The sequence below is a fragment of the Saccopteryx leptura genome, chromosome 4 (genome assembly GCF_036850995.1).
Source record: "Saccopteryx leptura isolate mSacLep1 chromosome 4, mSacLep1_pri_phased_curated, whole genome shotgun sequence".
Classification (NCBI taxonomy): domain Eukaryota; kingdom Metazoa; phylum Chordata; class Mammalia; order Chiroptera; family Emballonuridae; genus Saccopteryx; species Saccopteryx leptura.
Window position 1 is genome coordinate 128,873,983 of NC_089506.1, and position 17,347 is coordinate 128,891,329.

Genomic DNA, 17,347 nt, shown 5'->3' on the forward strand with positions numbered 1-17,347 from the left:
TCCACATTTTCCTGTTCCCCTCTTATTCCTTTCATCATATCTCTTAGTAAACCAACACCTAAAAGCAAATCATTTTATTCTTCACCCAAATTTTTTCCTTATTTGTGTTTTGTGGGTCCATTCCCTCTTTTTTTGCCCCCTTCTTACTTCTCCCCAATTCAGGCCCTCCATTACAGGCATTGTTTGTTCTACTTAGTACAATATAACGCACAGTTCACCACAAAACTTTCTCAAAAAAGAGGGGACAGGAGAGGAGAAAAAAAAAGGGGGGGAGGGAATAATTTCCTTTTTTTTCTTTTATTTTTTTTTAATTTTTATTTTTTTCAAAAATACTCTTCTATTTTTTATTTTTATTTTTTTAACTTTTTATTCTTTATTAAATCTCATTAATACTATCAACAAAACCACCCTCAGATGCCATTAAGGAAGAGAAAATCGAATATCATGGATACAAAAGAAAGAGAGGTAACACAGATAGATGAGGAAAAATCTATGGAGAAAAAATTTAATACATTGGAAACCTTGGAGTTAAATGACAGAATTTAAAACAGAAATTCTAGGATAGCCAAAGCAATCCTAAAGAAAAAGAATGAAGCTGGGGGCATTACAATACCTGACTTCAAACTATATTATAGGGCCACAACAATCAAAACAGCATGGTATTGGCAGAAAAATAGACACTCAGACCAATGGAACAGAATAGAACCAGAAATAAAACCACATATATATAGTCAAATAATTTTTGATAAAGGGGCAACAACACACAATGGAGAAAAGAAAGCCTCTTCAACAAATGTTGCTGGGAAAACTGAAAAGCCACATGCAAAAGAATGAAACTGGACTACATTTTTTCCCCCTGTACTGAAATTAACTCAAAATGGATCAAAGATCTAAACATAAGACCTGAAACAATAAAGTACATAGAAGAAGACATAGGTACTAAACTCATGGACCTGGGTTTTAAAGAGCATTTTATGAATTTGACTCCAAAGTCAAGAGAAGTGAAGGCAAAAATTAATGAATGGGACTACATCAGACTAAGAAGTTTGTGCTCAGCAAGAGAAACTGATAACAAAATAAACAGACAGCCAACTAAATGGGAAATGATATTTTCAAACAACAGCTTAGATAAGGACCTAATATCCAAAATATACAAAGAACTCATAAAACTCAACAACAAACAAACAAACAATCCCATAAAAAATGGGAAGAGGACATGAACAGACACTTCTCCCAGGAAGAAATACAAATGGCCAGCAGATATATGAAAAGATGCTCATCTTCTTTAGTTATTAGAGAAATGCAAATCAAAACTGCAATGAGATACCACCTCACAACTGTTAGATTAGCTATTACCAACAAGACAGGTAATAGCAAATGTTGGAGAGGCTGTGGAGAAAAAGGAACCCTAATTCACTGTTCGTGGGAATGTAAAGTAGTACAACCATTATGGAAGAAAGTATGGTGGTTCCTCAAAAAACTGAAAATAGAACTACCTTATGACCCAGCAATCCCTCTACTGGGTATATACCCCCAAAACTCAGAAACATTGATACGTAAAGACACATGCAGCCCCATGTTCATTGCAGCATTGTTCACAGTGGCCAGGACATGGAAACAAACAAAAAGCCCATCAATAGATGACTGGATAAAGAAGATGTGGTACATATACACTATGGCAGGGGTCCCCATACTTTTTACACAGGGGGCCAGTTCACTGTCTCTCAGACTGTTGGAGGGCCGGTCTATAAAAAAAGCTATGAACAAATCCCTATGCACACTGCACATACCCTATTTTAAAGTAAAAAATAAAACGGGAACAAATACAATATTTAAAATAAAGAACAAGTAAATTTAAGTCAACAAACTGACCAGTATTTCAATGGGAACTATGCTCCTCTCACTGACCACCAATGAAAGAGGTGCCCCTTCCAGAAGTGCGGCGGGGGGCCAGATAAATGGCCTCAGGGGGCCGCATGCAGCCTGCGGGCCATAGTTTGGGGACCCCTGCACTATGGAGTACTACTCAGCCATAAGAAATGATGACATTGGATCATTTACAGCAAAATGGTGGGATCTTGATAAGATTATACAAAGTGAAATAAGTAAATCAGAAAAAACCAGGAACTGCATTATTCCATACGTAGGTGGGACATAAAAGTGAGATTAAGAGACATTGATAAGAGTGTGGTGGTTACTGGGGGAGGGGGGAGAGGGAGAGAGAAAGGGTAGGGGGAGGGGCACAAAGAAAACTAGATAGAAGGTGACAGAGGACAATCTGACTTTGGGTGATGGGTATGCAACATAATTGAATGACAAGATAACCTGAACATGTTTTCTTTGAATATATGTATCCTGTTTTATTGATGTCACCCCATTAAAAAAATAAAATTATAAAAATATATATATATATTATATGTCAAGTATACATGTATTAAAAATGGAGTAGAGGCAGATATAATAAAAATGCTTAAGATTTATATGAAAAACAATTTTAAAGATGTTACTGAGGGGAAACGCACAAACATCTTGAATAAAGGGAAGGCATATCAGTTCTCAGATAGGAAAGTACAACATCAAAATTTCAATTCTCCCTAAGTTAACCCATCAATTTAACATAATCTTTAAATACCAAATTTTCAGTGGCAGGGAGGTCCCAGATTTATAATCACAATATGATTCTAAAGAATATATTTAAAAATCAACTAGGAAATAGGGGGAAAAAGTCATAAAAGGGCAACTTAACCCTCTAGGAATTCTAAATTATAAAATGATAATAATGAAAACAGTAGAGTACTAGGGCATAAATAGATTGATGAAACAGGTTATAATGGTCGGGAACAGAGCCAGTAGAAAGTATATAATAAGGGAAGCATTTCACATCAGAAGGGGAATAATGGGTTCTCCTGCTGGGACAGCTGGCTAGCCCTACCAGAAAAATAAAATAACGTTGGATTCTCTACTTTATACTTTCTGCTAAAATAAATTCCAGATTATAAAAACTGAGTTTTTTAAAACAGAATAATTAGATACTACAAAAAAACATAAGGAGATATGAGGATTCAAAAATGTTTTAAATGTTTAAGTTTTTAGTTTAGAAAATTAAAAGCTATTTTAAAAAGAAATGTATAAATTCAACTAAATTAGACCCTGTCTGGTTGGCTCAGAGGTAGAGTGTCAGCCTGGTGTGTGGAAAATTCAGGTTTGATTCCTAGCCAGGGCACACAGAAGAAGCTTCTCTACCCTCCCTCCTCTCCTTTCTCTCTATCTCTGTCTTCCCCTCTTGAAGCCAAGGCTCCGTTGGAGCAAAGTTGGTCCAGGCACTGAGGATGGCTCCATGGCCTCTGCCTCAGGCGCTAGAATGGCTTCACTTGCAATGAGCAATGCCCCAGATGGGCAGAGCATCACCCCCTAGTGGTGGGCATGCTGGGCGAATCCCGGTCAGGCGCATGCGGGAGTTCTGTCTCTCTGCCTCCCCATTTTTCAGTTCAGAAAAATAAAAATAATTTAAAAATCAACTAAATTAGCATTACAAAATATTCATGGGAAGTATTTGCAACTCATATCATAGATGAGAGCTAATGTTCTTTAAAAAGCAAAGTGCCTTTCCAAATCAAAAAGAAAAAAATACTACAATTCAAGAGGATAAAATGTGTCAAGAATTTGAACATTCGCCTGACCTGTGGTGGCGCAGTGGATAAAGCATCGACCTAGAAATGCTGAGGTTGCTGGTTCGAAACCCTGGGCTTGCCTGGTCAAGGCACATATGGGAGTTGATGCTTCCAGCTCCTCCTCCCTTCTCTCTCTCTGTCTCTCCTCTCTCTCTCTCTCTCTCTCTCTCTCTCTCTCTCTCTCTCTCTCTCTGTCTCACCCTCTCCTCTCTAAAAAATGAATAAATAAAAAATTTTAAAAAAAGAATTTGAACATTCATCAAAAGGAAGTACATAGCTCCAAAACATATGAAAAAATGTTCAACCTATTAATAGATACACACAGTTAAAGTATAAGAAGAATCTATTTTCTGCCTACTAAATAGTCAATGACCAAAAGTTTGATCACACCCCCTGCAGACAGGGGTATGAAGTGCCAAGCACTCTTATGTGCTGCTTAGCTAGACTACCCACACCAGCAGACTCCATGGAGACAGTTTGATAATAACTATCAAAATTCAAGTTGTACACAACTTTTTTAAAACCAATTTTTATGTATGGATTTTAGTGAGAGAGGAAGGAAGAGAGAGAGAAAGAGAAAGGAACATCAATCTGTTCCTGTCTGGGCCCTAACCAGGGATAGAACTGGAAACTCCTGCGCTTTAGAACCAGCCAGGGTAAATGTAATAGCTTTTACCCAGTCATTCTACTTCTAGGAATTGCTACTGAAGACATTCTTGGACAAATGTGAAATGATAATATGCACAAGTTTTTTTCTGCAGCATTGTTTGTGATAGGAAGAGAATAAAAACAACAAGAATACCTCCTTACTGGTAAAGTAAGTTTAATAATATTCTTAAAATAGAATAGAATGGAATTGTTTTCAAAATGAGGCCATTCTATAGGTACTGACATGGGACACAAACCAAAAACTATTTTTAAACAAGAAAAGCAAGGTGTTAGAAATATCTAGTATGTTGAAAAAATATTGATACTTGTATGTGCACAGACTATCTGAAAGGATGAGTAAGAGTCAGGTACTAGCAATTGTCTCTGGCGAGGAGCACTGAGTAGGTGAAGTATAGGTAGAAGGGGCCTTAATTTTCACTGCATTCCCTTTTGTATCTTTTAAATTCGTACCTCATCTATCCAAAATTAATTAAATAATTTATTTTTTAGAACGATATTATAAGCTCAGGAGTTCAGGAGTTAACTATGTTAGCAGAATGCACATTAATTTGAACTTGGTAAAGTAGTTTCTCTAAATTTTGATAGTTCCACAATTCTTGTGGAATGGAAGGAAGGGATGTGAATGTGCTTATTTAAGGAAACCTGAGGGGCTCATCACATGAGGAGTGGCCGTTGTTGCCCTGTCTAACACCTGGATCTCAGCATATTTTTCCCGGAGGAAGGGGGCAGCCTGTGTACAAACAATATGGACGGATCCAGGGCTGTGCTTCCTGGAAGCAGCTTAGGAGATTGCAGTCACAGCAGTACACAACAGATGGCCAAGTAAAAATTGTTTTTAAAAAACACAGTGGGCTCTTACTGGCATTCCTGTTGGCAGCACCAACATTCAGCCAGTTGGTCAACACCATTTAATGTGAATTGTGAACAGAGCACACTGCTGGGCCCTATGAGACCTACCAGGAACGGAGTGTTTCCCAGACCTGCCTGGGCACACTAGACCTTCTGAAGCAAGATCTCTTAAGAGAGGCCTGTGAATCTAAAGTTTAAAAAGCTTTCCAATTGATTTTTACAATCAGCTTGGTTTGCAAAACATAATCTTAAGAAGTGCAGGGTGAGAAGGGATGAGAGGGAGAAACAGAAGAAAAATCCATGAGAACATAAAGCAACATCAAATACAAAAACACTAACTAAATAATTCTAGCTGTTGAAAGCCATTTATAAAACCTTAAGTAGCGTGCGGAGGACCTGGGTTCGATTCCCGGCCAGGGCACACAGGAGAAGCGCCCATTTGCTTCTCCACCCCTCCGCCACGCTTTCCTCTCTGTCTCTCTCTTCCCCTCCTGCAGCCAAGGCTCCATTGGAGCAAAGATGGCCCGGGCGCTGGGGATGGCTCTGTGGCCTCTGCCTCAGGCGCTAGAGTGGCTCTGGTTGCAACATGGTGACACCCAGGATGGGCAGAGCATCGCCCCCTGGTGGGCAGAGCGTTGCCCCATGGTGGGCGTGCCGGGTGGATACCGGTCGGGCGCATGCGGGAGTCTGTCTGACTGTCTCTCCCCCGTTTCCAGCTTCAGAAAAATGAAAAAAAAAAAAAAATTAAAAAAATTAAAAAAAAAAATTAAAAAAACCTTAAGTAACTTTAAATATGGAACTTTTAGTTTATGAAAAATTTTGGTTAAATCAAGATTAGGAAGAAAATTATATATTGATTCTCATTCTTTTTAATTTTATAAAATAAAAATATTTAAACAGGACTATTTTTCTTCTGATAAATGAGATTATTATGAAATAGTATAAACATCAATATTTGTTCATATTAGTGTAGAAACATAGCATGAGGGCTGAATGCTGCTGACCATGGGATTCAAGCTTAGAGTTCTTGCAAAATCAAGTGAGCCAGCAGCTGGGCTCCAGCAGAAGGATCCTGGATTTTTGTTTTCTCTATAGTTACCCTCCAAAGCCGCAATGGACCATTTATATTTTAGACAGAGAATCCCAGGAGCCTAGTAGCATTCATTCCTCTGGAACCTCTCTCTCCTCTCCCCTTTACCACTCCAAGGCCACATATATGACAGTTACTGGAGCTACCCTAGAACTACCTGCACAGATCGGTGACTTAACATTATACTTTCAGATCCCATTTAAAAAATGGTTACATAGGGAATGTTTTTCCATCTTTTGTAAAACTACTCTTAAAGACAATCCCTATTATCTTGTTCAATAGCCCTTATATAAAGATCTGCATGAAAAATTCATCTTAGAGCTGACTGTCAAGAAATATAATTGTCTCTCTTAGCGAAATGTTGTACTTGCTTTTTGAAAAGAGATGAATTATGTAATCCCTTTCTTTCTTCCTCTTGCTTCGCCCCACACACACCTCCTGTTTCCATCTTGGCTGCCAGGAAGTACAGATTTAAATTTTATGTTTCATTGAGGTACTGTTCTTAACCTGCGCTTCTGATACACTCTCCTCACCCCTGCATTATTTAGCTCTTGTTCTTACAGGTTTGTTTGTAAGGGTTCTATGTCTGTGTCCTTTATGCAAATACTTTTGGAAATTGACAGAACATAAGTTAGAAGTAAAGGAACAGGTTGGGTTTCCAATGACTGGGGTTTTACTATATACAACTAGGAGGTACACAGGATTTTAAATGATCATGTTAAATCCGAATCATTTGGAAAGAAAGACTTAGGAAAAGCTGAATGCCAAAAACAATGGGGATGGAGAGGGAATCATCTTCTGATTACTCACTTTCCCAAGGGCTCCTTGCAGAGGGATGTTACAACCTGGGTCAGGAAACCAACACTATATAAAGATTAGCCATGAGCTCATAATCACTTAATGAAATTTGGCCCCATCATGTCAGTGACCCTCCTGTCACCCTGTGAAGCAACCCCTTTATCCAATTGTTACAGAGGTCACCATTGGTTACTCAGCTTAGTTAAAAGTTAAAACAAAACAAAACAAAGAAATGCTGGGGTTTTTACCTCGTTCAGGCACTAAATTTATTAGAAAACTCATCCTTATTTGTTGTTATTATACAGATGGAGCAGCAAGTGGCCCCAGCTGGAACACCCTACAGTGACAGACAATTCTGCTCCTGCTCCACTACAGGTGGCCTCCAAAGCTAGAAGTGGGAGGAGTGTGAGCTCACAGGCCTAGCACCCAGAGTCCAACACCCCTCAAGGATCTCCCCACCACAGCCTTGGTCAGGGTTGAGGAGCAAGAAGTTCACTGCCAACTACTTTTGTGGCATACTGACTCTCAGATTTGCCATTCAGTGCACAGCTTCTCCATGCAGCCCACACAGCTAACCCTGTACTATATTTCTCTCAGTTTTCCTCCACCCACAGCTCTGCTGACTTCTTTCCACACAGGAGAGACAGAACAGCTGAGGAAACAGCCAAGCAGTGGAAAATTTCTTAAAGTGTGTTGAGCCCACCCAGCCTGAGGAGAGCATTCAAAGAAAAACAGGAAAGGGTGAGTAGGAGCTCCCTCAGCCTCCGCACACAAGCCAGGGATTGTCACTCCCGCCTACCCCACATCCCAACAGGGGCCATCTGCTGGGATGAGCCGCTGGTGCCCACACACAAAAATATGCAAATGTGTTTTCTGGAATGAGGCGATGGCTCAGCTATTTCAGACACTGCGTCATGGAACTTGGGGGCACAATAGGCTTATTCCATCTACACACCCATCATAAGACTTGAACCAGCACCTTTGGTCTTAAATTGGAATATCCTAGAGGACATCGTACTGTGAGAACAAATGCAGATCTGAAGATGAATGTGTTTCTGTATGTTTGTGTGTGTGTGTGTGTGTGTGTGTGTGTGCGCATACGTGTCTTTTCATATTACTCATCCTTCTAATTTCCTTTTTACTTATCTTTCTACTCCAGAACAGAGCTTTTAAGGCTGTCTTTTTAGGGATTGGGCATGAGAAAGAGATATGAAGTCATTTAGCTCTTAGTTCTCTCTAGCTCTCTCTCTGCTAGAAATTCCAGCCAGTTAGATGACTTAGAGTTGGCAGAACAAAAGATTGGCTAATCCTATCATTCATGTACTCATTCATTTATTAAACAGATGTTTGTTGAATATCTACACAGACAATGTCCCAGTCCTCACCTAGTCAAACTGAGTAGCATCAAAAGGAAGTAATCTCTGATCCCCTTACTTCTCTGCAGTTGCCTCTGGATTAATTTTTAGATCTGGTTTAACATAGGGCTTTTGCATAGAAACTAGAACCTAGGTAAGGGCTATATAACCCATGAATAAACAAGATTACAAGTGCCCTTCACTATCAATGACCCATGAAAAGATTTCCAGCCTACAAATTAGACTAGTCCTGTTTCCTAGTTAAGTATCTAAGCACTAAAATTAACTCATTCACCATTTTTCTTTGCTGGCATAATTTTTTCCTTATTTTTAAAAAAGACTTTAGTTATTGATTTTAGAGAGAGGAGAAGGAGAGAGAGAGAGGGAAAGGCTGGGAGGGAGGAGCGAGAAGCTTCACTACATAGTTGCTTCTTATATATGCCTTGACCAGGCAAGCGTAGGGTTTTGAACCAGTGACCTCAGGGCTCCAAGTCATTTGGAAACTTCAGTGGCTTTACCAACTGTACCCCCACAGACCAGGCTTCCCCCCTATTTTGAATAAGAGATTATTTTCAAAACTGGCCTAACTTTCCTTGTTGGCGTCAGAATTATGTGTGCAATGCTAATTGATATTTACCTATTCAAGTAACACATATTAACTGAGTAGCTATAACATTCTAGTCACTATCCCAGGAACTGAGGTGGCAATAATGATCCCTTCACAGAGCCAACAAGTGAGTGGGCTTGCTGTTTCTTCCAAGACATAAAATAACTTTAATTATGCACTACTGAGCAGAAAACCAAAGTGAAGAACAGGGTTCTAATAGAAAGGAAAAGTAGGGATTGTTTGCTTTTGTTGACTTGTGGTGATCAAGTTTTAAGGTTCTTTATTTATCAATTCTACTGTCTGACTAGGTGTTTATGGCTGACATCTTAGAGACTGAGGAATATTATAGTTAACGTTTTATAGAGTGTTGAACCATCACACACTGTAAGGAATGTTTTAAAGTGGTTGTAAGAACCAGATGGTCAAAAGACCAAAGACACATGGCTGTCCCAGAAGAGCAGAATTTTCCTTCCCTCCAGAACTCTTAAATTGGAGAACCAAAAAATATACAAAAAAGTTCTGTAGCCCTGGGCCTCCTGGATTAAGGATGAATTATTTCAGTTTGTGGATGCCTACCTGGGGTATAAGGCATGGAGGCCTCTTAATCAATGAGGGATGACTCTATATGGTGCATCAGCAAAAGACTTAGCAAATGAGCAGTGCAGTGATTTCTGGCCAACAAAATTTTGCTTGCTTCAAAAAATTATCTACTGTCAGACCAGCAGGCATGCAGAGTCATCCCTGGGCTGTTGATTGGACATACCATTCCACCTTCTGGCACTGACAGGTCTTTTAGCATCTATTTGGAAAACAGCTCCATATTCAACACAGCTCCAAACTATCAACAAGGCTCTACATGTGGTATTTACCTTCATTTCTAAACCTGCTGGACTATATCTATTCAATAATAAAGGATGTTTGTATTGTTCCATAACTACTATAAACTTCTGCTTATCCAGCCTCTCAAATACTCTCCTTTAATGAGAAAAATAAAAACAAACCCATTGGCAAAGTCTCAAATAGAATAAATTAATGACAAATCTTATGCTTTAATAACCTGAACTTTTGTCTTAATGAAACTGGTGGGTGGTCATTGCTCCCCTACAAATGGAACCTGTCATTTCTTTCTTTGGCTTTGATAGAAAAACTTGTTTGGATTGCATTATTCATCATTAATACCAAATAGAGTTTTGTTTTTGATTTGAGGACCCCAGAATGATTAGAGAAAGGAAAAACACTAATCAAAGAGGGTTTGAATGGTACTGCATTCTCTCTTTACATCTATGTTTTTCATGTGACAAAGGAAACTAAGGATACACAATAGCTGTCAGTCATGAGGCTGTTGAGGTATGCTAATTTGGTCTGCATAAGCATACAACTTTTAGAACTAATGAAAAGAATAAGACAGGTCTAAGTTTGAATGATGACTCCAAACTCTCACTGCATCATTTAACAACTTGGCCAAATCATTTAACCTTCCTGAGTCTTAATGAACATAAATCATTTCCTTCTGCCTAGGATTGTTGAGAGGGTTAAATGAGATTTAGCAAGTTCCTGGCATGCTTGAAGGCCCCAGTGGATGCTGCTTCCCTGCCCACCTCCTTTCCCTTCTTCTTGTAGGCACATTTATGAGATGGCATCACAGTGCCCTCAGTGACATGGCTACTGGGTCTCAGAGTTTCCAGAGTTCTGCCAATTTAAGAATCCAGCTGTGCTGATGTTATTTATGCAAATGTTATCTAGGGACTGATGCCGTAACAAGGATGAGTCATTTCAGAACATTCCTCAGAGAAAACTGGATTTTCCTCACTTATGGTAGAGAATGGTGTGAGAGATGGCCCTGATACTCAAGCACTACTGACATTATGTTCTCATAGCATCAGAAGTTTTTTTGTAGAAAGGTCCAGGACTCTCCTAAGTCACATTAAATATTAAAGGTTAGCAGCTTAGAGTTTGAAATCTAACAAAGCAGAATTTGAATAACAATTGCCACTTACTACCTCAGTAGCCTCTCAAAGCATCTGTTTTTCTGTCAGTTCTTCTGAAGGTTAAATAAGGCAACATACATAAATCATCTAGGATATCAACTTGGCACATAGTAAATGCTCAATAAAAGTCAGTTATACTCTTTCTGTGTGTCTCTGTCTCTATCTCCCCCAGTCTCCCTCTTCCTTTTCACTCTCCAGCCTCCTCCCTCTTCCCATCTCTGTCTGAGCCTGTGTTCAGTTCTCAGCTATTTGCTTCCAGCAGTCAGCTAGAATAGAGAACATTTACTCTATTCTCACTTCTGCTGAAATATCTGCATCCCACCCATACACACCCCACTCAACATGAATTCATCCTCTGATCATTATTTTGTGAAGCCAGTCTTCACACACTTGAAAGAAACTATAATTATCTCTCAGTTGTATGAAAACTCACATCATAACTAAATAAATAGTTGTTGATTGGTCATGAAAAGAAGAGCTTAATAAAATACTTTATTGAAAGCTATCTAATTTTATACTATTATTTCTAAATTCCACACCTACAATAGTTTATCTCAGCAAATTTTCTTTTTTAAAAAAAGCTGAAAATGACTCTATCAAAATATATTAATAATAATGATCTGAATATTCACCATGGAATATGAAGTTGTTCTAGTGCCATGGAGTGGAGGTCAGGAAAACACAGGCTCAGTAAATGAATTAACATTTACCAAATGCCCATTGGATGCACAGGCCTTTATTGATAAATTTAGCTTCATAATTTGAGTGAGAAAGCTTAACATTTTTTTTCCTGCAAAAATCTCCAGATTATTCATGTCCTTGGAGAGGCAATCTATGTGATTATATATATATATATATATATATATATATATATATATATATATATATATAATTATATATATAATTATATATATATATAATTACCTCCTTTAACATTAGCAACATATTACAGAGACATTAAAATTTACATTTTACATTTTTATATTATAAATACATATTTACATTGTATATAAGCTCACCATTAGTTTCCTGAGTTAGTTGGTACCTGTTCTGGTAAAACTAAAATAATTATACTAAAGTTAACATAAAATATGCATCAATCCTGGCCCTGGCTGGTTGGCTCAGTGGTAGAGCGTCGGCCTGGTGTGCAGGAGTCCCGGGTTCGATTCCTGGTCAGGGCACACAGGAGAAGCACCCATCTGCCTCTCCACCCCTCCCCCTCTCCTTCCTCTCTGTCTCTCTCTTTCCTTCCCGCAGCCAAGGCTCCATTGGAGCAAAGTTGGCCCAGGCGCTGAGGATGGTCTGTGGCCTCTGCCTCAGGTGCTAGAATGGCTCTGGCTGCAACAGAGCGATGCCCCAGATGGGCAGAGCATCGCCCCCTGGTGGGCATGCCCGGTGGATCCCAGTCGGGCGCATGTGGGAGTCTGTCTGACTGCCTCCCCATTTCCAACTTCAGAAAAATTCAAAAATATATATATATGCATCAATTCTGTCTGATGACTCAAGTTAAACATACTACAAAGTATGTTCTCTTATTAAAATTCACGTAATTTTTCTTATAAGGAAGTTATTATTCTTCATTGTAGTATGTGTTTTATTACAAACTTGAAGTTCACTGATGAACAATGACGAAGTTTCAAATCAAGTCAATTTAATTAGCTTAATGGGATTTTACGAAGCTTTTCTCCCTCTGTGACCATAAGCTCAGAAGTTAGCTCTGGCCCCTGAGTTGGGTTCCTGGAAACCCAGGTTCTCTCTGTGGGGTAGTGGGGTCTCCCCATGGAGAAGAATCCTTACCTGAGGCCGTCACCCTCTAGAGAGTGCTGTCTGCAATACTCTAGAGTATAAGTCTCTGTGACCTCTGGGTGGGCAGGCCGCCATCGGATGGTGGCCATGTTCCAACACACTGTGCAGTCCTCAGCATGGATCACAGGGGTGGAGGGTGCTGTAGAGAGAGAATCAAGTCAATTGTGGAGCAATCGATGCCAGCTCTGTGTCTTTGAAGCCTAGGAGGAATGCTTGGTTATGATTTTATTTTAATTTTTAATTAAAAAACACATTCTGGGTTGAAAACCCCCAAAATATAAAATTTTATATAGTGAAATATCTTCCTCCCATCCTTGTTTTCCAAGTTACCCAGTTTTCACCCATCTCAAAACAGCTTCCAGTATTAGCTTCCTATAAATCTTACCTGCATTTCTTTATACTTATACAAGCAAATAAAAATAGTTTTGTCCCCTTCCTATATACAAAAGTTAGCCATAATCTTGCCTTCAATAGGTGCTCAATAAATACTTGTTTCAAAAGGCAAGAAGAGGCTGACCAGATGGTGGTGCAGTGGATAGAGCGTCGGACTGGGATGCCGAGGACCCAGATTTGAGACCCCGAGGTCACCAGCTTGAGTGCAGGCTCATCTGGTTTGAGCAAAGCTCACCAGCTTGGACTCAAGGTCGCTGGCTCGAGCAAGGGGTTACTCCGTTGGATGTAGCCCCCCTCCTCCCCGGTCAAGGCACATATGAGAAAGCAATCAATGAACAACTAAGGTGTCTCAGTGAAGAACTGATGATTGATGCTTCTCATCTCTCTTCGTTCCTGTCTGTCTGTCCCTATCTATCCCTCTCTCTGACTCTCTCTTTGTCTCTGTAAAAAAAAAAAAAAAAAAAAAAAGGCAAGAAGAAATTATAAAACTGTAGGAAGTCATTTAATCCCCTGAGGTAGTTACAATTATCTTTAAGGCAATTCAAACTTGGTTTATGCTACACCAGCTTCAGCCCCTTGTGAAAAGAATCCCTCATGAGAATGTATTCTTAGCTAATACCATTGCTAAAAAACCTTTTGGGGTCTCCTAGCATCCACATGATAGATAAAGCCTAAGCTTCTTACCTTAGCAATCATGAACTCTGTACACACTAACTAGTCTTTCTTACCTCATGCCTTTCCTCTTTGTTCTGAAGTCAAGAAGATAACAAATATCAAACTTATTTTTGTGTCCTGCACACTCCACGCTCTTTCTTACCTGAATGCTACTGTTCATAGAATTTCTTCAAATGGGATCCATTCTGTTAACACTTTACTTCCTTAAAGTTTATCCAGGCATCAGTTCTAGGAAGCCATTTCTGATTCTGCCCATAACCCAGGCTATTTCTGATAGCCCTCTGGAACATTCTCGTAATTATCTGTGTATAACTGGATCATCTAATTCTTTAGAATCATGTTTTGTATCTGTCCCACTTGATTATGAGCTTCTTGAGAACAGGAACTCAGCCTTATTCATTGTTGTATACCCAGCATTACTCAACACCCAGCATACAATAGGTGCTTACTAAATGATTATGGGTTGATCTTAATAGTCTGTGAAAAACTGAGTGCCTCCTAACACCGCCTTAACATCTCCTTACCTGTTCTAAAAATTACCCTTTCGCTAGGCAGGCTACATCCAGTGAAGTTCACAGCCATTACCCATACTTGATAGAATCGGTCAGGTTCCAAATCTTCAAAAATGCAGTAGCTTTCTTTCACTGTAACTCTGTATTCTTCTACCAAATCTAGCATAAAACACAATCATAAGCTTTAGGGTGTCTTTCAAAGTTAGTTAAAAGTTAAAGTTATTGGAAAAATTATCTATGACTTTTTTCAGTTAAAAATCCAAACCACTAAGTTTACAGATATGTGATAGCTATCACCTTAGAATATATAAGAAAGCAGTAACATTCTGAAAAGGGATCTTTAGAATGACATAGTATTACTTGTGGATATCTGTCAAAAAATTATAGCATATTAGTAAGATTCTGAGCTTCATATGCTACAATTAAAGTAAAATTTCAACAGCAAATATTAAAATTGCAGAGTTCATGTTAGTTTAAATCTCAGTAATCCTTTCTCAAGGTAATTCCTGAGAAGCAATGCCAATATATTAGGAGTATGTTATAAAATAGGACAACCTCATTTTTCCTAAACTTATGATGATATAAAGCATTTTTACAGACCAGTAAATCATTTTGGTAACTCAGTATGATCTTTAAGTTTCAAATCCTAGTTCCTTCTCATGAATTCCAGAATTCTTTCAACTGAGTATTTCCACAATTTATGGAAATGCTTAAATAACTCTGATAGGTCATAAACTATTTTAAAAAGTAACTTTGTTCAATCAACACATTTTCTAAAATTTGTTATTTTACTCTCAGTATTTTAGTAGTGAATATTACCCAATGCCATTCTTAACACTGGTCCCTTTGGGCCAATCTGATTATTTTTACTGATTTTTTTTTCTCCTTAAAAAGAACAATTTAAAAAAATTAGCCTATGGTATTTCAGTTATCCTTTCTTATTCTTGAATGTCACATTTTCAAAACAGCTTCAGTAAAGAAAACCAAACTGCTTCTTTTTAAAGGATATTTAGGAGCTTTTCAACTCAGCCATTTTCTTTAATTGCATCTATCTTTCCCAATGAGTTATACTTTCTGGAAAGAATGTTTGGTTTAAATAATGTTATAAGGATGTATACACTGAAAAACATTTCCCCTATAGCCTATTAAATGTGACTCTCATTTTCAATAAAATCATTCTTTCAGGATAAGTTCTGTTACCCCAGTACTTGTAACAATGTACATAATGTTACTGGCCACCTATTTCACACAGCATAGTGTCACAGTGTAGCTCATCAGGTTAATTAACTGGCATTAGAAGAATTAAAGGCACTGAACAGAATGAATGAGACACAGTATAAGTGTTTGGGAATGGTGAGGGCAGGTGAAACACTTAAAGAAAATACTCCAGGCAATAGTGCTAAGAGGAATGTTGGAGATCTATGAAGTTCCTTGATATAACTGGGTATATAGGGAGATGAAGTGTGGTACAGTAGTCCACCACTCATCCAAGGGGAATATATTCTAAGACTGCCTGAAACTGCATATAGTACCAAACCCTAATATACTATGTTTTTCCCTATACATACATACCTATGATGAAGTTTAATTTATAAATTGGGCACAATAAGAGATTAATAATAACTAATAATAAAACATAACAATTATAACCATATACTGTAATAAAAGTTATGTAAATATAAATGTAGTCTTTCTCTCTCTCTCTCAAAATATCTTTTTTTTTTTTTTTTTTCTGAAGCTGGAAACGGGGAGAGACAGTCAGACAGACTCCCACATGCGCCCGACGGGGATCCACCCGGCACGCCCACCAGGGGCGATGCTCTGCCCCTCCGGGGCGTCGCTCTGCCGTGACCAGAGCCACTCTAGCGCCTGGGGCAGAGGCCAAGGAGCCATCCCCAGTGCCCTGGCCATCTTTGCTCCAATGGAGCCTTGGCTGCGGGAGGGGAAGAGAGAGACAGAGAGGAAGGAGGGGGGCAGGGTGGAGAAGCAAATGGGCGCTTCTCCTATGTGCCCTGGCCGGGAATCGAACCCGGGTCCCCCGCACACCAGGCCAACACTCTACCGCTGAGCCAACCGGCCAGGGCCTCAAAATATCTTATTGCACTATTACTCACCTTTTCATCTAAAGTAATCACTTTACAGTTTCTCTTTGGCATATACAAATTGCCACCATTGCTACTCTTGTGCTTTGGGGCCATTATTAAGTAAAATAAGGCTTACATGAACGCAAGAACTGCAATATCAGGACAGGCAATTTGATTACCAAGACGGCAGCTACTTTGTAACTAAGGAGCAGGCAGCATGTGCAGCCTGGAGACTGGGACAAAGTGATGATTACCAGGCAGGTTGGATCAAAATGGCGTGAGATTTCATCACATGACTCAGAATGGCACAACCTAATTTGAAACTTATAAATTGTTGATTTTTGGAACTTTTTATGTAATATTTTCAGACTGAGATTGACTGTGGGTAACTTAATCTGGATAAGGGTGGACTACTTTGTATAACAAAACAAATGGAGTCATCAAGCAAACAAAAATGCAAGCTTTGTAGTCTGAAAGATCTGTTTGAATCCTGCCTGTCATGTATAATTTATGTGGCCTTGGGCAAATTATTTCACCTCACATCAGTTCTCTCATTTGCAAATTGGGATAATATCTTGCTGTGTTATCACAGCTATATAGTAATAGGTTCCCCAAAAAACAAAGTTTTTTAGAGAAAGCCAACTTTATACTATGTCAGTGATTGCTTTTTTCACTTTTTCTTAATTTAAATAAAAATCACATGATATCTCAAAAGACTTACATATTAGCAACAGCTTAATATATTATAATTAATTCTTTATTACAAATTGGGCTCCTGCGGCATGTCAGTCCTACCATATGGTCATCTGGTTTCTAAAATACAGGGTGGGACAAAAGTAGGTTTACAGTT

General features: G+C 38.8%; 1 protein-coding gene across 1 annotated transcript in view; it reads right to left on the bottom strand.

The window, feature by feature from the left end:
* CMYA5 (cardiomyopathy associated 5) overlaps positions 1–17,347 on the bottom strand; it is a 121,675-nt gene that overhangs the window by 18,648 nt on the left and 85,680 nt on the right. The window contains exons 8-9 of the mRNA XM_066381687.1: positions 14,426–14,572; positions 12,825–12,972 (exon numbers count right to left, since the gene is read on the bottom strand). Coding sequence (XP_066237784.1) covers positions 12,825–12,972; positions 14,426–14,572 — 295 coding nt within the window. The remainder of the gene's footprint in view (positions 1–12,824; positions 12,973–14,425; positions 14,573–17,347) is intronic.